The 26,058-nt window shown below is 40.9% G+C and overlaps 1 protein-coding gene across 4 annotated transcripts in view; it reads left to right on the forward strand.

Annotated features, from left to right (window-relative positions):
- Nucleotides 1-26,058, forward strand: part of Armh3 (armadillo like helical domain containing 3) — a 164,297-nt gene that overhangs the window by 13,263 nt on the left and 124,976 nt on the right. For all 4 annotated transcript variants that reach the window (XM_010626395.3, XM_010626396.3, XM_010626397.3 and 1 more), the window contains 7 exons: nt 8,951-9,007; nt 10,769-10,812; nt 12,871-12,931; nt 13,444-13,490; nt 13,952-14,027; nt 15,788-15,881; nt 21,047-21,148. In XM_010626395.3, the coding sequence (XP_010624697.1) occupies nt 8,951-9,007; nt 10,769-10,812; nt 12,871-12,931; nt 13,444-13,490; nt 13,952-14,027; nt 15,788-15,881; nt 21,047-21,148 (481 nt within the window). The remainder of the gene's footprint in view (nt 1-8,950; nt 9,008-10,768; nt 10,813-12,870; nt 12,932-13,443; nt 13,491-13,951; nt 14,028-15,787; nt 15,882-21,046; nt 21,149-26,058) is intronic.

Consider the following 26,058-nt stretch of genomic DNA (forward strand, 5'->3'; position numbering starts at 1 on the left):
AAGTGTTCTCCTTGGTTCAGTTCTGATATTTCTTTGTTGATTTTTTGTCTGAATGATCTACTTGAGACAGTGGGTTATTGAGGTCACCCATTACAATTGTATTAGTGCTCATATGATTTTTCATGTGTTAGCATTTGTTTTATATAGTTAGGTGTGCTGGTATTTGGTGTACATATATTTATGATTGTTATCTCTTCCTCTTGGATTGTTCCCTTTACAGGAATGTAATTTCTTTGTTGATTTTTTGTCTGAATGATCTACTTGAGACAGTGGGTTATTGAGGTCACCCATTACAATTGTATTAGTGCTCATATGATTTTTCATGTGTTAGCATTTGTTTTATATAGTTAGGTGTGCTGGTATTTGGTGTACATATATTTATGATTGTTATCTCTTCCTCTTGGATTGTTCCCTTTACAGGAATGTAATTGCTGTCTTTTTTGTTTTGTTTTGTGGCTCAAACACAGGACCTTGCAGGAGGCAGGCATGGTGCCACTGAGCTAAATCCCTGGTCCTGTAATTAACTTTTTTGTCTATCTTAGTCTTGTCTTGAAATCTAATTTGTCTGCAAATAGAATAACTACCCCTGCTTTTTTCTGGGTACCTGTTTCATAAAGTATGATTTTCCATCGTTTGACTTTTAGTCTGTGAATTTCTGTTTGAATTAAATGTTTCTTGTATGCAACATATTGTTGGATCTTGCTTCTTGATCCATTCCTTCAGTCTGTTTCTTCTCTTTCTCTTTTTTTTTTTTTGAGGGAGTACCAGGGATCAAACTTTGGACCTTGCACTTTTGAGGCAGGTGCAGTCTGTTTCTTTTGATTGGTGAATTGAAATCATTTACATTAATGGTTACGACTGATAAGTACTGACTTGTCCATATCATGTTATTTTCCTATTGCTGGTTCCCCTTTTTCTCCTCTAATTGCTTGCCTTGCCTGATGAATTCATTCTGTTGTGGTTCATGGAGTTGTAGTCCTTGTTATTTCTTTCTAGAATATCCTTCAGAACATTCTGGAGTACTACTGGTTTGGTGGTCAGAAATTACTTCAGGTGTTCTTCGTCATGTAAATATCTTATTTCTCCATAAATTTTTTCCCCATAAATTTTGAAAGATAGTTTTGTGGGATATGTCAGTCTAGGATAGAGGTTGTTTTCTTTTAGGGTTTGAAATATTTCACTCCAAACTTACCTTGACTTGAGGGTTTGTGTTGAGAAGTTTACTGTGATTCTGATGACCTTTTGTTTATAGGTGATTTGTTTCCTTTCTCTAACAGCTTTTAATATTCTATTTTTGTATTAAATTTCTGAAATATTTTTGTTTTTGTTTTGGTACTGGGGATTGAACTCAGGACCTTGTGCTTGCAAGGCAGGTGGTGGCACCACTGAGCTAAATCCCCAGCCCAATTTCTGGAATCTGAGATATTATATTCTGTGGCGTGGGTTTGTTTGTTTGTTTGTTTGATCATGGCTAATTGGAGTTCTGTGTGTCTCACTTATCTGTATGTCAGATTCTTTTCCCTACTTGAGAAGTTTTCTGCTATTACTTCTGTGATCTGGTTTTTTGTCCTTTGCGCTATCTCCTGCTTTTTCATTGACTGATCAGTCTTATGTTACTTTTCTTTGTATCATCTAGCAGCTTTTGGATTGATTTTTTTTTTTTGTGGTTTCTTGCTATTTTTAAGAAATCTTTTCTTTTCATGATTACTAACCACAATCTTGTCTTTTGTATCTGATACTCTGTCCTCACAGTGGCTCGTTGTGCTGTGTATACTTTCAATTGGAATTTTTTTTTTTTTTTTTTGTACTGGGGATCAAATTTGGGTCCTTGAGCTTGTGAGGCAGATGGCGGCACCACTGAGCTAAATCCCCAGCCCTTTCAATGAAAGTTTTAATCTCCTGGATATCTGTTTGAACCTGTTTCATTAATTCCTTTTCTTTCCTATTTTGGGCATTCATGGTTTACTTCATTTTCTTAAGCTCTTCTGTTTTTTTTCCTGTATTTGCTTTAGAGTCACTCACCATGTCTTTCATTATGGTCCCCATCTCTGTAGATGTGAGAGAAATTATTTCTGATTTAATTTGTTTTCTAGAGCCTAATTCATTTGCTTTGTTACTTCCACTGTTGCCATTTTAGGAAGTCCATGTGGATAGTCTTTGAATTGTTCTATCTCATTGGCCCCTGGGTTTGCCTTTGGTGAGCTGAAAGTCTGGGGTTGCATCTTGTTTAAGTGTCTTCTCACTTTTTATTTTTTTCTTTTAGTTTAATTCCTGGGTTGGTGCTTGTAAACTGATTTTGGCAAATAGCTTTATTGCTAGTGTTTAGAACCCATAGGAAGTGACTGCCTTTCTGAGATGTCTTCCAGGTATAGGTGACTTTTGGGTTTAAAGTCTGTTGCAAGATTCTGCCTCTTCAATTTATTGGGAATGTGAAGTTGCTGCGTATTTGGCCTTGTCCTTGATTCTTTTCTTTTGGTACTGGGGATCGAACTTGGGACCTTCTGCTTGCAAGGCATGCAGTGGAACCACTAAAATAAATCCTGGGCCCACCCCCCCTGATTCTTTTGCACTGGCCTATAGTATTTTTTTATGAGCCTTATGCAGTCTCAGTCTGGTCTTACCAAGAACAACTGATTAGAACAGTTATGTCACCTTGGCTAAAGTAATATAATTAGCAATAAAAATAGAATCAAACACTGCCTAGAAAATGACAAACTATGGTCACTATTAATTTGCCATGTTAACTATATGAACTAGTTTTGTGATTATATAACAAAATCTAAAATCACAAAATTTTATAAAGTAAATATGCCCTCAATATGATGATTTTACCCCCAGGGGCAAAATTTTAAAAGGACTAAAGTATAAAATAGAAATAGAAGAAGAAGATAGAAGCAAGGTTGAGGACAGTGGAAGATAATGTAAACTTTGGGAAACCAGAAAGAAAGAAGGAAGAAATAAAGACTAGAAAGAACAGAACTACAACAAAAGCTAGAAACAATGTTCATGTTTATAGAAAAAGACAAGAAAAAATAAAACAAAAAAAAGAAGATGAAAATAAGAAAAAAAAGTTCAATTAATGCATTTCTCTGCTGTCATTGGTAGGCAGAGTGGGCACACAGAGTCCAGATCTGTGTTTATTAATCCCAACAAACTAGCCACAGCTTTATGGCATTACAGTGGATAATCCCAGCAAGCCTGAACCTTTAGTTATGAAGCTCATGCTGGTTTCTGGCTGTGAGGATGGAACCGATTTTGTTCAGCCTGCAGTAGTTCTCTGTCTCCTGCTGGCTTGAACTTGGCTCCTTGACCTCCTTACTGAGTTGAACTCAGTTCTGCCTCACCTTGATGGAGTCCACTTGAAGCTGCTCTTAATTCTGAGCTCAGTTGGGCCCTCTGTAAGATGGCCTGTTGCCCTCTCCTGTGTGGCATCCAAACCTGAATGCCTCACCAGTAGTCAACCTGTGCCTTGAGGTTCCAGCTGCTGTTCTGACGCAGTAATTTAGGACTCAGGGAGAGAGCACTGCTTGCCATCTCCTTCTTTGTTGAAGTCTTTCTCCTCACTCTCCCCATGTGCTTCAGTTTTCACTTCAGTTCCTTGCCGGGTCCTGGGATCCCACTTCTAACTTCTGTCTTCCTTGCATTGCTGTATTCCAGCATCTGGACACCAAATCTCAAAGAGGCTGTTTTCTCTGCTGTTCTCCACTCTGCTGTCTTCCTAATGTAGTGTTTTTAAACTCACCTTATTAGAACCACCTATGAACGTTTTACAATGAATTTTATTTTATTTTGTGTGGGTTTTTTTCTTCTCATTTATTTTGTGTTTTGCAGTACTGGAGATTATAACTAGGGAACACTGAGCTACATCCCAAGAACTTTTGTTAATAGTAAAGTTAAACTTTACAATATTTTAAAAATTTATATATACAAAGAATTACAGTACATGTTTATGGGGACTGTAGTAAATTCATGTTCCTGCCTCAGCCTGAGTGCTGGGAGTACAGGTTTGTACTACCATACCATACATATTAAGGAGTTGGAAGCATTTGATAGAGTCCTAGACACTCAGAGTACTTCAAAAGTCAGCGGTGCCTTGAGGCAGCCTGACTTTCTTCACTTATAAAGTAGCAATGCTGTGAGAGTTGGAGATAATTTTCTTTTCTGACCTTCTTGCTTTTACTTAGTGATTTTTTTTCTTTTTTGCTACCAGGGACTGAACTTGGGTCCTTGGGCTTGAGGGGCTTACTTAGTGATTTGTTTTTTAACTGTACTGGGGATTGACCCCAAGGGTACTCAACCACTAAACTATAGCTCCAGCCCTTTTTAACTTTTATTTTTATTTTTTTTCCTCTCATTGAGTTTATTGGTACATTTTAGGTGTACAGTATAGTTACATTCATCATTGGGATCTTGTACCTTTACATGGCAGCTCTTGGTTCTCATTTTTCCCCTTGTCCCTGCCCTCCCTTCACCCCCCCTTACCCTCCCCATTTACAAACACTTTATTTACATTTTTTCATTTTCTCATATTTTTTCTTTTCCCTTATTACCTTTCCCCTACCCTTCCCACTTTCCCTACACCTTTAGCCCTTTTCTTCCTATTTCACACTGTCAAATATATCATTAGGATCTTATGTAATATTATAGTTTTTCACACCAGAGAAACTATTCGGTATTTACACGTGTGACTTATGTATTTCACTTAGGAGTATATCCTCAATATGTATCCATTTTCCTATGAATAAATCTACTTTCTCATTCTTTATGGCTGAATAGTATTCCATTTTATAGAAAAACCATATCTTCTTTATCCAGTCTCCAACTAATGGGCAAATGGGCTGTTTTACTTTTATTTTGAGACAGTCTTTCTCTAATGTCCCAAACGTGAGATTTTCTTGCCTTATGCATGGGCTACCTTCCTGGCACATAGTGATTTTTTTATATCATTCATAGTCAAACTATTTGGACAGGTTGAAAGTGATGAGTAGGGCCAGGAATGTACCTCAGCAGTGCAGAGTATGTCTTGTAAGTAGGAGCCCTTGAGTTTGATTCTCGGTGCAAAACAAAGTGATGGGTAACATAAAATCTGGATTTCTCCCCCTACCTTCCTTCTTTCCTTTCTTCTTTTGAGACAGGGTTTTACCACGTAGTTCAGGCTTGTCTTGAACTCACTGTGTATCCCAGGCTGGCCTTGTGACTATCCTTCCTCAGCCTCCTGAGTGCCGGGAGTAAGGTGTGCACACCGTGTTCAGCTGGAGTATATTCTTATAAGGAGAAATATGGAAGATGGAAAGGGGAGGCTGTGAGAAAGAAAATTTAAGAATGGATTGGAATATGTGGAGCTGTGTTGTATATCCCAGGGACTGATTGATGATCACTTTCATTTTCTTGTAGGAGCAGATGAATGGGGCATAGAGCTACTAATAAATACGTAATTTATCACCAATCCCTGTTTTACTGGTGATCTGGAGGGGCTGGCATGATAGGTATTATGTCATGTGTTAAAAAACCTCTGGACCTTATTCTAACAGTAAGAAAAATAGCTGAGGAAAAATGCTGAGCATACTTAAATGGAGTTGATTTTATGTGATGGGAATGTACATCATCAGTGATGAGTGTTTTCAGAACAGTTGGGTGCAGGCCATTGCAAGGCAGTGGTTGGTATCTGTAAATGTAAACCATAGGGCTCTCTGAAGTGTCAGCCTGAAAAATTGGATGTGGCCAAGAAGCTGGAGAAAATCCCATTGCTAGAGTGAGGTATGCATTTATGGTCTGTCAGAAGCTCCCAGAAGAATTAATATAGCAGGCAAGGTTGAGCTACTGGCCAGCATTTGATATGAGTCACTCACCAGAAATCATTAAGAAAGCCTGGTGACCATGGAGCAGGAAATCTTTTGACAGGAACATGAAGAATTCCATGAACATAGTAAAACCAAAAGCTGGTGGAATTTTATGTAAGCTGGTAGCAGAGGTTATGCTGGGGAGAATAGCGTTCTAGCTACCAGCACCATGCCCTGCAGGATAAGTGTAATCCTTCTGTAATGGTGTGGAGCATCAGAGAGGTGAGGTACCCAGATAGGTGAAGAAGCATTGGGCATAAGGAATCGAAGTAATGGAAAAGACCATGTGCAGTGCATGTGTAGTTCTTCCACTTCAAATAATGCATTTTGTTTTGATCATTTCATCTAAAGAGATAGGGTGGAGAAACAAAATCTAGAGAACAATGAAAATGGTAGGTGAAATTTAAGATTGAATCAAGGCAAGAGGCCTTGGACAAGATCTGCTTATTGGGTGGTATGGCCATAGACAAGGAGGACAATATTAGAATGATCCTATAAAGGGTCACTGAGTTTGTAAGTCTGTCTTGTGTGTGAAAAAAAAAATGACTGGATTAATAGGTGTGTGTGTGTGTGTGTGTGTGTGTGTGTATAAGGGTAACCAGCATCAGAGAATAGAAAGCTTTACAGCATAAAAGCATCATCTTTTAGGCTGCCTCACTATCCTGGGAGGAAGTTTCTTGAAGTGACTCAAACCCCAACTCCTGCGCTTAGCACAATGTTTCCCAGAACTTACACAATTGTGTTTTGTCTTCTCTTTTCCTCTCCTCTCCTGTCTTCTCCTTTTCTCTCCTCCACTCTGTCTCTGTCTCTTTTATTTTACCAGGGGATTGAACCAAGGACCTTTGCACTGAGCTACATTCCAAGCCCTTTTAATTTTTATATTGAGACAGGGTCTTTTTAAGTCAATAAATTGCCCAGGCTGAGCTTGAATTTGTAGTTCTTCTACCTCAGCCTCCCCGAGTGCCAGGATTACAGGTGTGTATCACTATGCTAGGAACAAAATTGTTTCTTATGTCTGCTTGCAGACTGTTCCTTTTTTTTCTTCCCTTTTTGTCTTCGCCCTAAAGGACTTTCCTTTGAATATAGAAATAATGCTAAAGAGGAAAAAATATAGCCACTGAGTATTACCCTCTAGCCATATACTAGACACTGCTAAGGGTTTAACATACCTTTCTGGGCGTGGTGGCGCACACCTGCATTTTCCGCTACTTGGGAGGCTGAGGCAGGATGATCACAAGTATGAGATCAGTCTGGACAACTCATGAAGTACTGTCTCAAAAAAAGAGAGTATTTTCTGTCTTAATTTAAGGCTTACAGTAACTCAAGATAGAAAATACTCCATTTTACAGATGAAGAAGTTTAAGCTTAGGTTAATTAATGTATCTAACTTGTTTGTTTGTTTTTGGTACTGGGGATCAAACTTGGGTCCTTGCGCTTTCAAGGCAGGTGGCGGAACCACTGAGCTACATCCTTGGCCCAGTGTATCTAACTTGTTATAATTAACAACTAGAACTCAAATCTTAGCTCTTAGCCACCTTAACTGCTGCTAAAGCACATGCTGGTCTTGATAATCAGATGATCCATACTATTACCTAATACAGTCCTCTTTTGGAAAGGTAAGTGACTAGGACTGGGAAGAATTCTGCCAAGAAAATAGTGATCTGCCCTTTCTGACATTGCTGTCCTTGCAGCAGCACCTGTAGGGCAGCCAGCTGATGGTTTTCTTTCCCAAGGGTCCAATTGCATGGGCTCTTGCCTGAAGTCTGTGATACCAGCAGAATTCGAGTGTTGGCAATAGGAAGAGATGTGGAGAGCTTTCCCTCTGTCAGTGCGTTCTACATCTTTGATGTGTGTTATGTAAAATGCCACATTTTGGCTGTTAAGAAAGCAAAGCTCTTTCTGTATTCCCAAGTGACATGTGAAAGATAACTTCAGAAACGTGATTAAATGAGGTCTACATGGGGGGTTAGTCTTTCAGTTGGGTTTTCAACTTTCTTAGTAATGAGTTTTCTTGGTAGCTATAAAAATTGCCAGTCTGAGAACTATTGTTCCTTGCTTCCCTTGGGTTAGAATTGAGGCCTGATCTGTATGAGGTCTATCTCACATACTGTGGGTGGGTTGTTGGTTCCTGTTCCACTTGGAGGAGATGGTCCAGTTGTTTAATGAGTTTAAATATATGTCCATTTCCATATGCTGCCCAGCTGAGATTGGGTCTAGAAAAGCTCAAGAAATCTTCCAGTGCTAAAAGTGATGGAACAATCATTAAATCCCAGTGTCCTGACCAGATTGTTGCTTGGGTAATTACATCCTTTTTTCAGCTCCCCCTGTAGTGTTATTTGGGTATCAGATCTCCATAAATGGCCTCTCTGGCTGTTAAACAGCTGCCACTTCCCACCCCCAAGGTGGCTTTGTTTTACGGGTGGGTGAGCCAGTCTTTGCATATAGTTTGTGAAATGCTTAGGGAGCCTTTGGGATGAGAATGTAAGTTAGCAACTCATAAATATGCACCTTATGGCAAAGTAGCTTTTATATCCCCCAAAAGACAGCTACCCTTGTAGATTCAGTGGGGTAGGACAAAGTGTTTTGTGGTGTGTTCACTTACTTTTTAGAAACAAGTAAGATGGAAAGATGGGAGTAGTAGTGAGCATATGCCTGAGCTAATTCAGCCTAGAGGAAAATGCAGGTAGAAGAGAACTGGTGTGTATGTATGTGTGTGCGTGCGTGCATGTGCACACAAGCATACACATATGTGTACTTGACATATTCATATGTGCTGAGAGATTTACTGGAAATGGGAGGAGTCAGCAGGCAAGGTAGGTGGCTGCGTATCAGGAACATCACTGTAGAAGAAGGCCTTACACAGCCAGATGTGGTGGTGCACACCTGTCATCCCAACACTTGGGAGGTGCTGAGGCAGGAGGATCGCCACCAATTTGAGGCCAGCCTGGGCTCATAGTGAGTCCTCTCAACTGTCTGACCCCAAAAGAAGGCCTTATAGAAGCTTTTTTATGAATACTTTTTGAAATAGCTAATAAGAGTTTCTTAAATAGCTAATGAGAGTTTCTTAAAGCTAATAAGAGTTTCTTAAAGACTCTCCTCTCGTTGAACAGTCTGTGAACCCGTATATTGTGAAGCTCTCCATTGTGGATGATGAGGCCACCCTCAACGTGAGTATCTGGATCTTATGTTGTCTTGCTGGAGTTCAGTGGCCTTACTTTCAGGGGACATGTAGACAGAGAGCCAGTGTGCTGTATCATCTGCCTATCAAGAATGAACTGGGACCAGGGATGTAGCTCAGTGGTGCAGCGCCTGCCTGGCAAGCACAAGGTCCTGAGTTCCATTTCTCGTACTGGGAAAAAAAAGAGTGAATTTGAGAGAGCATCAGTGCTGTTGTCTTAGTGTTGAGGAAGAAGGTTTGAGGGGACATTGACTTGCTGAGTGATCATGATGACATGGTTGGTTGTTGATGCTTTGGTGTGCCAAGGCTGGCTGCTCTCCAGGGCTGGTTAAGTTCCACACCCAAGAGGAAGAACGCAGATGACTGAATTTTGGGAGGTTCCTTCTTATAGAACCAGCTACACGGTATCTATAGCCTGCCTCATTAAAGCTGAAACTTGAAGGATAATATGTATCTGCTATGTATGTATAGCCTTGAAAGTCTGCAGAATAATGTTTTATTTTTTTTTCCTTTTTCTTTTTTGGTTTTTTGAGACAAGGTCCCTCTGTGTAGTTCAGGCTGGCCTTGAACTTGTGGCAATCCTGCTTCACCCTTCCCACTGCTGGTATTATAGGCGTATACCAGCATTCCTGCTTCTGATCTTTGAGTATAAGGAGAAAGATGACCAGATGCCTTGCTGTATTTCTTTTTCCCCCTTATTAAAAATAGGCATACAGGGCCGGGGATTTAGCTCAGCGGTTCGGTGGCCTGCCTTGCAAGCGCAAGGACCGGAGTTCGATCCCCGGCACTAAAAAAAAAAACCCCAAAAAACCAAAAAACAAAAATAAAAAAAGGCATACAGGTTTCACCTTGTGGCCTTACTTGATTTTTGTGTCATGCCTCATAGGTTCTGAGGGCATGTTGATAGGTTGTATTAACATTTATTGGGTGCTTCTTTTTTTTCCCCCTGCTCTCGTTTGTTTGTTTGTTTGTTTTTTTGGTAAAGGGGGATCGAATTTAGGACTTTGTACTTATGAGGCAGATGGTGGCACCACTGAGCTAAATCCCGGCCCTTCCTTTTGTTTTTTTTTTTTTTTTTTGAGGCAGAGTCTTGCTGTGTTGCTGGCCTGGAACTCACAGCAGTCCTCTTGTCTCAGCCTCCTGAGTGCTGGGATCACCACCACGCCTGGCTGCTTCTACTCCTTTAACTCTTGTTTTCTTATGGCCTAAGGAAGTGACTTGTTTGTACACATTTAGCATGTGACTCATTGTCAATTTTATTGTGCCTGTTTCCAATATTTTTGGGGGCTTGTTGCTTGAATAGTCTATCTTCGTCTTTTCTTCGAAAGTGAAACAATCCCAGTGAAACTGTCAGTAATCTCCACTGTTTGTTTGTTTTTGTTTTTTTTTCTTCTTTTTTTTGGTACCGGGGATTGAAGATCAAACTTGGGACCCTGTGCTTGTGAGGCAGGTATGGTGCCACTGAGCTAAATCCCCGGACATCTCCGCTGTTTTTTTTCCACCTTTTTACTCAGTTTTAAATTCCATCTGGGAACCTTAAGGAAGATAATTAGATAAGCAAAATCTTTCCAAAGAAATTTTTTTCTGCTTGACAGTGTCTCTCAGAATTTCTCTCCTTATTGTTAACTTTCAGGCCTAGCTTCTGGGGCATGGAGTGTAGGGTTTAGCATTTCTTCCTGGCTGAGTCACAGTATCACCATTAGCCCCAAGGATTGCTTGCTTATTTTTTTTGCTGTTTTTGCTCTTCTAGGGAATGGGGCTTGTGATCGCTCAGGCTTTATCTGAATACAACAGGTAAGTCCACCATTTTCATCTGAATTGGTTCATTCAGTAACAGACTTGTTAGAGTTGTTGGGTAGAATTCCGTGACCCATCCTGGGAGTGTTCAGAGGTTCACCTCCATGCAGATGTATTTGCAGTAGCTCAGCTGATGGAATTAGCAGGGGTTGTTTTTAACACCAGGGAAAAGTAACCATTTGGTGTATTTGTAGTCTAAGCAATTGGGTACATTCTTTTGCAGACTTTGCTATTTTATTGCAAAAAATTTAATTATATTTCTAGCTACAAGCAGGCTTTTTCTGTTTAGCCCAATTATATTTTTCTATGTTAAAAAAAAAGGTCATTAAGCACCAATTTTTTTGGATTCTCCCCCCCCTCCTTTCTCTCTCCAGGGTCTCACTGTGTTGTTCAGGCTGGCCTTGAACTCACTGTGTAGCCTGAGCTGGCCTCTAACTCTCAGCAGTCTTCTTGCCTCAGCTTCCTCAGTGCTGGGAATACAGACATACACCACCATGCCCAGCTACTTGTACTCTTAAAAAAATAAAAAGGAGTAGACAGGTGTGTGATCCTAGCTACTTGGGAGGCTAAAGCAACAGAGTTCTAAGTTTGAGGCCAGCTCTGGCAATGTATTTATTTATTTGGTACTGGGAATCGAACTTGGGACCTTGCACTTGCAAGGCAGGCAGCAAACCACTGAGCTAAATCCCCTGTCTTCTGGCAATTTATTTTTATTCTTTTTGAAACAGGGTCTCACTATATAGTTGAGACTGACCTGGAACTCACTTTGTAGCCCAGGCTGGTCTCGAACTCACAGTGATCCTTGTGCCACCATGTCCAACGTATTTTTATTTTTAAAAAATTTTTTATTTTTTATTTTATTTTTTGGTACCGGGGATTGAACTTGGGTCCTTACGCTTGCAAGGTAGGCAGCGGAACCACTGAGCTAAATCCTCGGCCCTACATAATTTTATTTTTATTTATTTATTTCCAGTATTGGAGATTGAACTCAGGACTTTGCACCTGCCAGGCAGGTGTGGTGCCTCTGAGCTATATCCCCACCCATAGCTCTGGCAATTTAGCAAGACCTTGTCTCAAAAATAAAATAAGGACTGAGGACCTAGTTTAATGGTAGAGTACTTGCCTAACATATACAAGGCCCTGAGTTCAGTCTCATGTGCCCCAGGGAAAAGGAATGGGAGGAACTGGGGACTATAGCTTGGGAATAGACTGCTTAGTATGCTCAAGGGCCTGTATTTGATGCCCAGTTACACAAAAATAAGCAAGCAAGTGAATATATAAATAAACAAATGGAGAAAACAGCATTGAATTAGATCTAGTTCGAGCAGATGTTTCTTCTTTCTTCTTACTTTTTTTTTTTTTTTTTTAATCCTGGGAATTGAATCCAAGGCCTTATGCATGGTAAGCTTATGCTCTACCACTGAGCTACTCCTCCAGCCTGAGTATTCTTTCTCATTTGTGATTAATCTCAACTTCCTGGAGTTCCTGTTTCCTGTAGGGCTCTCTTCATTGATGCTTGCTTTTCTTCTAGCTAAGTGTGGAAAAGGATCTGGTATCCCTTGAATGGAAAACAGAAATGTCTTTAAACTTGCAGAAGGCCAGGCATGGTCTTTTGTTCCTCTCTGACTTTCCTCACACACAATTGGGTTTTGGGACTTCAAATCTGTTTCATTTCTACAAATGTTTTAGCTTTCTGATTTTCTTCCTTCTCCTTCAAAAACAAACAAGATTTTTTACTGTTACAGCCTTAAAGCAATTTCACTGTCACATTTTTCAAGTAATAGTCTGTTTGGGAAATAAATGGTTCAGCCATATGTTTCACACTTTTGCATCTTGCTTTCTAAGTCTTTCCCAAAGTAGCCTGGCATTTTGGTGCACTGTGCCTCAGGAGCAGAGAGTGCCTGTGAGCTTGCAGGGCAGTTTCAGGGCTGGATGCTCATAATACTTTAGTTTTCGGTAGTCAGAGATTTCAAACAGTGCCCTCCTGATTATCTAGAATGTCAGGGACAAAGACATACTTGATAAATGATCCTGAATTTAGTTCTCTTTGTTCAGGCAGTATAAAGACAAGGAAGAAGAACACCAGAGTGGTTTTTTCTCAGCTTTAACAAATATGGTAAGTCCTACATGTTTTTTTTTGTCCTGCTCAGAAATACAGGAGGTCTTCAGGGGTAGCAGTGTTGGACTCAGCAGTCAGACGTTTAAGGGGAGAAAGGCTGCTCAGAGCATATTTTACGTGGAATTCTGTCTCCTTTAGCAAGTTCCAAAATCAGGTGAGATAAGGGAGGGGAACTTTGATTTCTCTGGGACTGATTTTTTACCCCTGATTGCTACAGAAAGGTACACAAGTCAGAATTCTGCCTATTTTTTTAAACGGTCTCACTCTGTATTTCAGGCTGGCCTTGAACTCACTGTGTAGCCCATACTGGCCTCAAACTTGTGCAGTTCTCTGGTCTCAGCCTCCCAAATGCCGGGAATGTAATGTAGCTCAGTGCATAGGCCCTGGATGTAATCTCCACTGAGCATGTACACACCCACACCCACACCCACACCCAAAATTTCAGGGGCATAGAGCTACGTTCACATTTTCCTTCATCGTAAAGGCTGCAGTTCTTTTTTTCTCCACAGGTGGGCAGCATGTTCATAGCAGATGCCCATGAGAAAATCTCAGTACAGTAAGTGCTTGATGTTCTCAGCAGTGACTCAGACTTCACTGTATAAACTCTCCTGCTGGATATGAAAGTGGGAAGTGTTACTTCTGGATGATCTTTTACAGATTCAAACTTTTTTTTGGTGATTTTATCAAATGTTCCTTGGGTTTTAAACAATAATAGATCCTTAGAAATCTCTGTTTTGTTGTTGTATGTATAGAGCCTGAAGAAACCGAACCAAACTATCTCAGGAATAAAATGAAAAGGGCTGAGGATCTGAACTATCTAAAGGTTTAACTGGATGGGGTGGAAAAGTAAGAGGGAAGATAGTGAATGAAGTAGAGAAGAGCAGGTCTGAAGGACTTCATTTCCTCATCTGTATGCTTTTGCATCTGCCACACAGGAGGTACATGGGAGCCTTAGAAACTCAAGGGAGTGACCATAAGGAGCTGTGATGAAGCTTACCTTGTTCTCTTTTTCTTTAGAACCAACGAGGCCATTCTTCTGGCACTTTATGAAGCTGTTCATTTGAATCGCAACTTCATCACAGTGTTAGCTCAGGTTGGTTACATTAAAAACCCCAACGCATTATTCTCCCTGAATTTCATACACATTCATTCTCTTAAAAAGCATCCTGGTTGAGGCTGGGGATTTAGCTCAGTGGCACCATGCAAGTGTCCTGGTTATAGCTGTTTAAACTCTGTTTCCCCTTGGTAATTGGTAGTAACAGAGTAACACCATACTGTCCTCTGGTCCTGAAGTAAGTCAGTGTATTGACAGGCAAAGTTCCTGGTTCTCTTAATCCCGAAGACTTGCAGTTACTTCATTTTTCTCACTAGAAAGTCTCAGTGTTACCTGCTTTTTTTTTTTTTTTTTTTTTTTGAGACAGTCTCACTATATGTTCAGGCTGAGTGTAGCCCAGGTTGGCCTATTACTCAGTGATTCTACTACATCAGTCTCCCAAGTGTTGGGATTATAGGTGTGCGCCACCACACCTGGCTCTGGTATTTATTTTTATTTATAGCTTTCTGCTTTCCAAACTCCTGTGGAACTACAGCTGAAAATAAAATAGGCCATCACTTACTTTATCTTACCAGTTTGCAGAGAAGTAAAAAAAATCCTCTTTAGGATATGGTTAGCTGTTAACAGACAGAATGGTCTATTATCTTTGAAAGCAGGAAGACATGATATTCTGAATGTTAGTCATATGCCAGTGGGATAGCCTTTCTAGCTGGCACAGAGGGTACTAAAATAGGTCAAGAACTCAAGTTCATGAAAGCTATCTTAAAAAATTGATAAAGTGTTTTTGTCTTAAAGCTAGACTCTTTAAAATATGTATGTAGGTTTCTTTTCAGGGAAAGTTTGCTTATACTTTTTTTTTTCCCCTCTCAAAGGCCAGATGTATATGGAATCCACTGAGTTTTAACCAAAAAATAAGGTCATACTTTAAAAGCAGAATGTTGGTTTGGTATCTACCTTGAAGGGCATGTAATAGTTTTCATCATTGCTAACATAAGAGAGCTTATCTACTTTTCTCACTGTGTTTCTCATCTTTTCTCCAAATTCCATAACTGATTTTATCTTTATATTTAAAAATTTTTAATTTTTATTAGTACATATTTACCGTGCATAATGCTAACATTCATTGTGGGGAGTTGGTATGTGTACATAACATATCTTACTCCTTTTCCCTTCCCCTCCATTAACTGATTTTTAAAGAAGAGGTGAGAAAGGTAAAGGATTGGTAAAACTGCAAGTCAAGGGAGATTAAAAAGAGCTGCTATGGTTTGATTCTCCAGAGTTGATGTGTCAGGGATGGCTGAGGAAGGTCATGCATAAGACTCACCTGTTTTGGTCCTAGTGAGTGTCTTCCTGTGTTTCTCACGTGCTGTTGTCTGTTGTAGAACAGACGCCATTTTCTTTTTAAGCTGACCGATATCTGTCAGTTGTGTGGTCATTAGAAGAGCCTATGGATGTGTTTTAGATGGCTCTTTGTTCTCAGAGGACCACAGACGCCCACTTTCATGTAAAATCATCTGAATAATTTATTTACTGTAGTTTTTTTTGCATGGTTCTACAGAAATTTAGTTAATGGCAGCCTAGTTGCTTAAAGAAAACAAACCCACAGAGTGTCTTGGTAGAGCTCAGCAAGGAGCAGCAGTAATCAGGGCTTCACGTGTATTTCAGGAGTTCCTTTTTGGTGAGGTTTCAGTCTGGTTAGAAGGCCACCAGTTCCTGTGAGGAGGCAGCAGAAGATGGACTGGATCAGGGAGAACTGTATTTTCTATTTTTTTGTTTAAACCATCTGTGTCCTCTTTCAGAGTCATCCAGAAATGGGCTTGGTGACCACCCCAGTCAGTCCCATTCCAACAGCTCCGGTCACACCACTCGGGACCACACCACCGTCCTCTGATGGTGAGCTCGCCACTTCTGTCTTCTTGATTTATATTGTCCTAGAACTTAGGGTGAGTGTAGCTGTATTGAACAAAGAGCACAGTTATTGATTCTTTCAATTAAGAGGTTTGCCTAAGCTGAGTAGGGGGTGCAGGGCCCACAGTCGTAGAGAGGCTGAGATGGGAAGGTCATTGAGCTCAGGAGTTTGAGACCAGTTTGGGAAGCATAGCAAGATGCTATCTCAGAAAACAAAACAAAACAGAATTGTGAAAAGGAAAGAGGAAATTTGATGATTTGATGGCCTATAGTACCACCCCTCAGGACTCCTGAAGCTCCAAAGAAAACTTTGGAAAAGATAGTCAAGTACTTTTTCTTTGAGAAACAAGACGTGGGTGTGGTAGTGTTCACCTGTAATCCAGAACTTGGGAGGCTGAGGCAAGAGGATCACCTCAAATTCAAGGTCAGCATGGGCTACAAAGTGAGTTCAAGGCTAACCTGAACTACAAAGGGAGATCCTGCCTCAAAAATAAAAAAATAAACAAAGAACGATAAAAGAAACCACTGTAACTCTAGCCTGTCTTCTGGAACGGTCTTAGAATCATGGCATGTCACGGTCCAGGGATGTAGCTCAGTGGTGCTGTGCCTGCCTCACAAGTGCAAGGTCCTGAGTTTGATCCCTGGTACCTGGGGATGGGGGTGAGGGTGGTGGATTATGGCATGTTAGATCTGAAAGGGACCTCGGAATCCAGCAGTGTGTGTCCTGCTGAACTCTCCGTGTTCTTCTCAGGCTCAGATGAAATATTTTATAAAATAAAATAATTTTATGACTGTACTGAAATACATGTAAAATAGTGATGTTATCCCTCGTAACCATTTTACAGATGAGGACATTGAGGCAGAGGAGCCAGTTCACTGAAAGTACAGAATACAAAGCAGAAAAGCTAACAGGGCAGGGACTGTATCTGTTCTGCTTAGTAGTATGGTCAGCATGGTGCCAGGCGTGGTGATCGCTTAGTAAATATTTGTTGAATAAATGAATGGAAAAGTGAATTCACTTACTGTTATGTATCTGCCAGATACTCCCAGGTGGAAATAGCACAGGATTAAGTGTATTTCAATTGGGAGTTTGGTAGATATTTAAGACTTCTTTCCCTAAAAGCAGCAAAGCAAATTGTCCCGTTATAAATCTCATGGCTGGAATGTAAACGGAATATAACAGAAATTATGTTTAGCTGGGCATGGTGATGCATGCCTTTAATCCCAGCATTTAGAATGCTGAGGCAGGAGCACTGTGAGTTCAGGACCAGCCTGAACTACATAGTGAATTCGAGGCCAGCCTAAACTACATGATGAGACCCTGTCTCAACAAAACAAGTGAAAAAGAAATTATGTTTGAGGAAAGATATATTAACCTAATTTAAATATCATGCAGTGTACATATGTATCAAAATATCACTTGATATATCATAACTATGTATGATTTTTATGTGAGTTAAAAACGAAATTATGAATTTGTTCCAAAAATCTTTGTGTTACCTTACCTGGATTGGTTCTATTGAAACGGGGGTGTACCTTAGCCTGAAAATAAGCTACATTAAAATTTGATGTTATAGCATTAATACTTTTTTTTTTTTTTGAGACAGGGTCTCACTATGTAGTTGAGACTGCCCTGGAACTCACTATGTAGCTCAGGCTGGTCTCAAACTCCCAGCAATCCTCCTGCCTCAGCCTCCCAAGTACTGGGATTACAGGCGTGTGCCATCATGCCTGGGTTATACTATTAATACTTGATATTATACGTCAAATATCGAACTCATTTTGCATAAGCAGTACAGGAAATCCAATTTTGATCTTTTTTTAGATTTTAATTTTACTTTTAATTTTTAAACATTTTTTGGTACCAGAGATCAAACTCAGGACCTTGCACTTGTGAGGCAAGTGGTGGAACCACTGAGCTAAATCCCCGGCCCTGATCTTTTCTTTGTGTTCCACTCCTGTTTTGTTTTTTCTCCCTGGTATAGGGGATCAAACTCAGGAACTTGCACTTGCAAGGCAGGTAAGGTGCTGCTGAGCCATATCCCTGACTCATTCTGTTCTTTTTGATTTTTTTTTGGTACCAGGGTTCGAACTGGGGACCTTGCGCTTGCAAAGCAGGCAGTGGAACCACTGAGCTAAATCCCTGGCCTTTTTTTTTTTTTTTTTTGTTTTTGAGACAGGGTCTTGCTATGTAGTCCAGGCTGACTTTGAACTTACTATGGAGCCTAGATTGGCCTTGAACTCATGGCAATCCTCCTGCTTTTAATTGGGAGTTTGGGAGGTACTACAGGTGTGTGCCACCAGTCCTGGCCTCCCACCTGCTTGTATGTGAAATAATCTTCTTTGCTCTGTTTTTCTCCCGTAAGTTTTTTGTTATTGTTTTTACTTTTTTTTGTTTTTGGTACCGGGGATCGAACTTGGGTTGTTGTGCTTGCAAGGCAGGCGCCAGAACCACTGAGCTAAATCTCCAGCCCTTGTTTTTACTTTTTTTTGAGATGGGGTCTTACTGTGCAGTCCAGGCTGGCCTTGAGCTCATTATATATCCCTGGCTAGCCTCAAACACATGGTAATTCCCCTATCTCAGCTTCCTTATGCTGGGATTACAAGTGTGTGCCACCATGCCTCGCTGTTATTGTTTTATTATTATTATTTGTAGTACTGGGGATCAAACTGAGGGTGTTTGTACTAAGCTATATTCCTACCCTATTTTTTATTTTTTATTTTGAGACAGAATCTCACTAAGTATGGTAGATTGGGCTCGAACTTGCTATCCTTCTGCTTCAGCCTTCGAGAGTGCTGGGCGTGTACCATGGCTGGCTGTTGTTATTCTTTTAAGTGTGAGGTGTTGGGCACCAAATTTAGCCTCATGCATGGTACATGAGCAGTTTATCTCTGAGCTGCATTCTCAGTTCCTAAATTTTTGTATAGAGTTGTGGCATAAGCATTTTAAGGCAGTTTAAGCCATACAAGGGAGTATGGCAAAGAAGTGCCATTGATATATATTCAGGTCCATGGCAGCAAATTGGATCTTCTGAGAATTGAAATCCTAATTCCGAAATATCTTAATGAGAAGGAGCTAGTAGTAAGGATTTCCTCCTTGTCTGTTTATTCAGGTCATCAGATAAGCCAATGGAAATTCTGTACTTTCTCTTTAAGGATGAAGCCTGCCTGGTTGCCATGGATAGCAAAAGCCATATATAAATATATACCTCAATTCCATGTGATGTTGAATTTTGAAGGCTTTGAAGAACTGCCTTTCAAACTGTTCATTGTGAACACTTCCACCCACACACTTGATTATGCAATGGCAGAGTTTGTGTTTACTTACCTACAACCAGTGAGCTTTTATTTTTTCTAGTGGGAAGATCAAGTCATCCCACTTTCAAATGACTGTCCTTCTTAACAAAACTAGGAAGAATTATGAAGCCTAAGATCAAGGAATAATGCTTCTTTAGGAAGGAGATTTTAATTTGTGAGGGATTTTATTCTGTCTGTTCTGTTTGTTCTTTTTCCTCTCTCATAACTTGTTTCCTTTCTGTAGGGGTCCTAAGTATTATAACCTTATTTTTAATTTTTAGTTTTTAATCATAGTGCTCTTCAGTAGCACTATGTTATATTTAAAGGTATGTCACTGGAACTATTATTTTTAAAAGCCAGCAGTTTAGCTGTAACATTTGTTCTCAGCTCAGATTTGACATTTGACAACTCCGCCTTGGCATGAGAGGACTTTGGTAAACTAAAAATACATATACTTCTATATTTCTACATATTATATAAGATAGTTTCCCAGTTATTGCCATGTGAGAGTAGGAAAGACGTCCCACTTACCATTGAGATATTCTTTGTGCTGGACAAAGCCACGCTTATGGGATGAGCATCAAAAGATGCTGTGGTTTGAAATGACCATCTCAGGCCATTAACCCCTAGCATGAATTAAGACCTTTTAGTACTTCAGTATAAAAGTATATTTATCTTTTATTACTTCTTTGGGGCCAGAAGTTGGGCTTGTTAATTTCTTCCCTTAAGACTTTTTGTTGTGCTTGCTGTGTATTGCGGATCTGTAATATGCAAATATTTCCCATTGTTAATAACCCTTCACAGCATATGCTGTAATAACTCCAGAGGGATCCATTATGGTTATGAATACATATAATGAGCAGTATCCCAGACTCAGCTGAGTACTCAGCTATAGATTCTCCAGCTTGTCTGGACTGTCATGTGGCTCCTTTTGTTTGTATTTCACTTCTTAGACAGTGTAGAGGCACTTATCAAGGTGACTAATTATAATTTGAAGTCTTACAATCTTGGGGAGTCTGCATAAAGGCTATGTTCTGTGTGGATCAGTCCTACTGTGGTCCCTCATTGTTCACTGGGAGTGTAACTCAGGAAGTAGGGGTTTGGGGAGCTCTCTTAGAAACAGAAGCTGGATATATAAACCTTGAGTCCCAGGCTGTTCCCATCAGTAATGTCTTCCTGTTTCAGTTTGATTTTGCTTTTCAGGTTCCAATTCAGGGCGCAAGGGATTAATGGGTAGAATTTGAGTGTAATTCTGCCTTTTTTTTTTTTAAAGTACCAGGTATTGAACTCTGGCCCTAGCACTTGCCAGGCAGGCGCAGTGCCACTGAGCTACATCCCTGGCCCTTCTGCTTTAACTTTTGCCCCATTCGTCTTGGGTACTACTTCTAATCTGAAGGCTTGTTCTCAAATTTGAGACAGAATTTTCCTTATTAGGAAGCAATCTTAATGTATTTTAAGCAAGAGACTTATCAAAGTTCATTTATATTCAATAAGATTTTTTTAAAAGATAGAAACCACAGTGCCTTTAAGAAGGGTCCTGAACTCTTTGGGGGTTACTTGGATCGGAAGTGGCATGAACATACCCTTCCTAGGATGTTGGGAAATAAGCACTGTTCCTAGAGACTGACCTTAGATGGAAGAGAAGGTTGTTTGGCTTAGTATGGGAAGTAGAAGGCCTCTAGATGCTTAGGAAGATGAGATAAAAAGTTTTATGGTAAGTGCTTAGTCTCCCCTCTGTTGTGGTAAAAGCTTATTTAGTCATTTTCTGGCCTGCTGGCAAATTGGCTATGTGGGTAGGAGTGTTGGATGGAAATACATTATGGGCTAAGCACATTTTATTTTTTCTATTCCAGTTATAAGTTCTGTGGAACTCCCACTGGATGCAGATGTACAGACCAGTAATCTACTGATAACCTTCTTAAAGTATAGCTCAATTGTCATGCAAGATACCAAAGGTAAGGCATGCTATTTTGGGGGTACAGAAAGTAGGAGGTATGGCAGGCAGCTAGAATTAAAGAGCATTGCTAATGTTTGACAGGATGAACTATTGGGGAACTGTGCAAGGTCATGGTCCTGACTACTGGAAAACAGTGATTTCTCACTGCTAGATGGAGATTAAGTGGTGTTAGGAAACCTGAAGCTGGAGGGGAGTGTTCAGAAATAGAACAGGAAAAAAAAATTGGTCTCTACAAATGTTAGCAAATCTTTTTAGCAAATCTTGGTAAGTAGATGTGGACTCTTCTGTGTGGGAAGTTGGGGGGGATTAACACACTTCAGGGAATTCCCTTTTGAGGACAAGAACTCAGCGTCAGCTTGTGGTGAGAATTAGAAGACTGTTGTGCAGAGTACAGTAGGAAGAGGTGAGATTCAGAGGGACTATGTTCCTTAATGCTGAAAATAGAAGTGTTAGAACGCATCTAGAAATGCAGAGTGGAAATAGGAGAGGATTGGGTATGGGAAATTTGATTTTTTAACGCATCTAGAAATGCAGAGTGGAAATAGGAGAGGATTGGGTATGGGAAAAATTTGATTTTTTTTTTTTTTTTTTTTGTGATAGTGGAGATTGAACTGAGGGCCTTCACACTGAGCTATAGCCCCAGCCATTTAAAAAATATTTATTTTGAAACATGGGTTTTTTTTAGACAGGTCTCACTATGCAGTTTAGGCTGGCCTTATAGTCCAGTGTGGCCCCAGCTCATGGTGAGCTTCCTGCCTCAGCCTCTCAAATGCTGGGATTTGAAATGTGTACCACCATACCTGGTTGAAACATGGTCTTGCTGCATCACTGTGTTGCCCAGGCTAGGCTCAAACTTGTAGTCCTCACCCCTGAACTACTTCTGCAGCACTGGTCTACTATTTTCCTATAGTTGTCTTCGTTGTTTTGGTTTTTTGAAACGAGGTCTTGCTCTGTAGCCCAGGATGGCCTTGAACCTCAGCTATCTTCCCGAGTGCTGGGATTACAGGCATGTGGCAGCACACTTGGCTTCTTGCCACTCTCTGAAACAGTTCTGGAAGTCCTGTTTTGTCTTTACGAGGTGTGATAAAAAATTGTTGAATGCTGCTGCCAACTGTCACCCGAGAGAAAGGCAGGCTTGTAAAAATGTCATTGTGTGCCCTCATCGACCTTATTCCTTGGATCTGGCACCTTCTGTCTAACTCTTCTTCACAGTCGAAATGGTCATGGAAGGTATCTTAGTCACTTCTCCTCACTGAGACACAATACCTGGCACCTGCAAAGTAAAGGAGAAGAGGTTTGCTTTGGCTCCTGTTTCGGTTGGTTGGCCCCAAGGCAGAATGGAATGGTGGAAGGGCGCGGCTCACAGACTGGTAGGAGGAGGCAGAGAGCGTAGGGAGCTGGGGATGGAGATAAACCCTGCAAAGTCCCGCTCCTGTGTCCACCTCTCCCACCTAGCAGCAAGTCAGCTGTAAGCTCCATAATCCAGTCACCATCTAAACCCCTACCCATGAGTGCATGAAGTTCTTGGGGGACAACTAGATGTAAACTAGCAAAGGATAAATATTTTAAGTCCATTGAGGCAGCCACGACAGTGAAACTAAAGACACTTATGAAAAAGGACTTCCACAACTGCTTCATCAAGTAGTGAGGATGATGGGATAAAGTGTGTTCAAAGCCAGTGCCAGCATCTTGTGGGAGATTGATGGAGATATATCTTTTACTGTGATAAGTTTTAAAAAAGTAAACATTCATTGTATTTTTGGATTACACTTCTTGCATGAGTTGAAAGGATCATGTGGCGCTTACCTTCCTCTTTTTCTCTCTTCCTTCTCTTCCTCGTCCTCCTCCTCATTTTGTGGTGTCGGGGTTCAACACACCAAGCATTTAAGTGAACTTTTTACAAAAGATATTGGAAATTGAAGCCAGGGCCTTCTCTGCATGGTAGGCAAGCATTGTAGCCCTAGGCCACATCCCAGCCCTTTGTAAAGTTTTATTTTGAGACCAGGTTTCACTGAGTAGCTTAGGTTGGCCTCAAACTTGTACTCCTCCTGCCTCATTCTCCTGAGTAGCTGGGGTTACAGATGTGTGCCACTGCGCTCAGCCTTTCATGAATATTTTCATTAGCATTTTATTTGGTACCTAAAGGTTGATCCACTGGGTTTCTTTTATTTAGGAGGAAATTTTTTAAATTACAAAATTAATTGAAGTATTACTTGTTAAACATTAAAACATTTTAGCAAATAGGGAAAGGAGGAAGGGGCAAAGGGAGTGCAGAGATAAGGGAAAAAATGAGAACCAAGACCTGTCATGTAAAGGTACAAGATCCCAACGATGAATATAACTGTACTGTGTACCTAAAATGTACCAATAAACTCAATGAGGAAAAAAAAAACAAACATTTTAGCAGTGGTTAATTTAAAAAGTAAAAGTTCTTTCTACTAAATCCTTCAAATATAATCACTTTCAGTGTGTTGGCATATACTGTGTCTTTCTTGAAGGCTTCTTTGGCCTGGTTTGGTGGTGCACACCGATAGTCCTAGCAGATTGGAAGGCTGAGGCAGAAGGATTGAAAGTTCAAGCCCAGCCAAGGCAAGTTAGCGACTTACGAGACTGTGTCCCACCTCCCTCACCAACACTCACAAAACAAAGTGCTAAGGACGGGCTCAGGGGCAAGGCCCTGGGTTCAAGCCCCACTACGTGGAAGGAAAAAAAGGCTTCTATATAAGAACAGTTTTGTTTTTAGAGATAGATTTTGTTGTATAGCCCAGGCTGGCCTCAAACTCACCATCTTCCTGCCTCAGCCTCCTACATGCTAGGATTATAGGCATGTACCACTATGCCCTACTTTTTTTTTTTGGCACCGGGGATTGAACTCAGGACCTTGTGCTTTGAGGCAGGCAGCAGCAGCACTCAGCTAAATCCCTGGCTCCCTACTTCTTGTTTTTGTTTTTTTTGAGACAGGGTCTCACTATGTAGTTGAGACTGACCTGGAACTCACTGTGTATGTAGTCCAGGCTGGTCTCAAACTCAATAGCGATCCTCCTGCCTCAGCCTCCCGAGTGCTGGAAATAGAGGCATGAGCCACCACGCCCGGCTCCTACTTCTTATAAGAATCTTTAAATCCTATTTTAGGAACTGACTACTTAATAGATGAATTTTGACTTAATTAAATTGTAGTCTGTGGACAAATGTCAGATTTTTAGATCTAAAAAAACTACTTCCATTGTAGAATCAAAATTATTAAAATACAGTTGTTTTTGCCTTTCTGTGAAGAGAGATTAGTGCTTTGTGAGGTGGTCTACATTTCCTGTAGTCATTTAATGTGCTATTTGCTAGATGGGAGTTAGTTTTCTGGTAGGAGAGTGTTGAGGAATTCTTGAGTGAAGCTGAAAGCTCTGAAGGAGGGGATGACCAGGCTCAAGGCCTTTCAGAGTGAGGAGGAAATGTTGGTAGATGGAGGTAGAAGAGCCGAAACACAGATAGGGGAATGAAGCGTTGCCAGAGCCAGAGGTGCCTGGGGAGCAGTCTAGGCCCACAGCACTCTGCACTCTGCCCTTGCTGTTGGAGAGTTCTGCCTCGCGAACTGAGACTCTTCCTCTTCTTTCATGTGAGTTGCTCTTTCAGGAATGAGTTTCCCACAGGGATGAGCTAGATCCAGGCACTCCCTGGCACAGACTCCGGACATAGAACAGCCTGCTGGAGCCACGAGGTGGCTGAACCTCTGAGACTGGACCAGTGAGACCCGGTAGAATGGGATAAAAAGGCATTTGTGTGTCAGAGACTCTTGAGGCTATTGCTTCTTGCAGCCACTGTAGGAGAGAGAAATGATATAGATGTGACCCAGAAAATGAACTTTTAGCTTTATTTGATATAACAGTACATGGAGGCTCTTGGAACACATCTTTAGCTTTCATGAGTATATAAGCCTCTTTGTCATACTTACTTCACAGTCTATAGAATAGAAGCTGAAATGAAGGGCTGATTAATTCAGTATGGGGGCTTGGGGATATATCTCAGCAGTAGAGTACTTGCCTAGTTTGTGTGAGGCCCTGGGTTCAATCCCCAATATCTTCAAGAAAATAAAAATAATTCAGTGTGGGTGGTGTCAGTGTCTCTAACATCCAGTATGGTTAGGTTTAGGTGTCTTAGTTACTTTTCTCATTGCTGAGACAAAATATCCAATACCTAAAGTTAAAGGAGAAGAGTTTGTAAGGTTTCAGTCTATAAGGATGGCTCAAAGGCAGGGTGGCATGGCAGAGGGGCGTCCCAGAGCGAGCAGGAGGTGGCAGAAGACAAGCAGCAGTAAGCAATGGCAGCAGTTCTCTTTCTGTCTCCCAGCCCTTAGACTGGGCGGCACACACACCTGGAATGGGGCAGCCTTAATCCCAGCATCACACAACCTAGATCCAGCTCCCTCTGAAAAGCCCCACTTATGCCCACATAAGGCTTTGGGAGGGCACCTAGACACAAGACACAACACCCATCCACCAGGATCACATTGTGTTTTGGGGAGCAACAGTGGCACTTTTTCCATGGCTCTGTCCCCTCTGCACTGTCTGTTTTTGAGGAGAGAGGAATGATTTGTGGAACCCTTCTCCTGTTGTGCTCTGGCACTGTCAGGTTTTAATTGATAGACTGTGCCTCTGAGGAAGAAGTAGGTAATGTAAGGATGAGTAGTATTAGCTAACGTAGAGAGCACTGCAGTTTGTGAAGAGGTCGTCTTTTAGAATGGACCCTCATCTGGATCCTGGTATTTTGAAAATTGAGCCCTTTTTTAAAATGTGAGGCATGACCCTTTTCTTACCATTATTTCACACCCCCCCATCCACACAGTTCCTGGAAAGTAAGTAAGTGTTGATGACTGATGATTAATTGGCAGTGGTAGAGTAGCTCTTTGTTAGTTTGTAT

This window comes from Fukomys damarensis, unplaced genomic scaffold (assembly GCF_012274545.1).
Source record: "Fukomys damarensis isolate Sample0158 unplaced genomic scaffold, DMR_v1.0_HiC HiC_scaffold_8, whole genome shotgun sequence".
Taxonomy (NCBI): domain Eukaryota; kingdom Metazoa; phylum Chordata; class Mammalia; order Rodentia; family Bathyergidae; genus Fukomys; species Fukomys damarensis.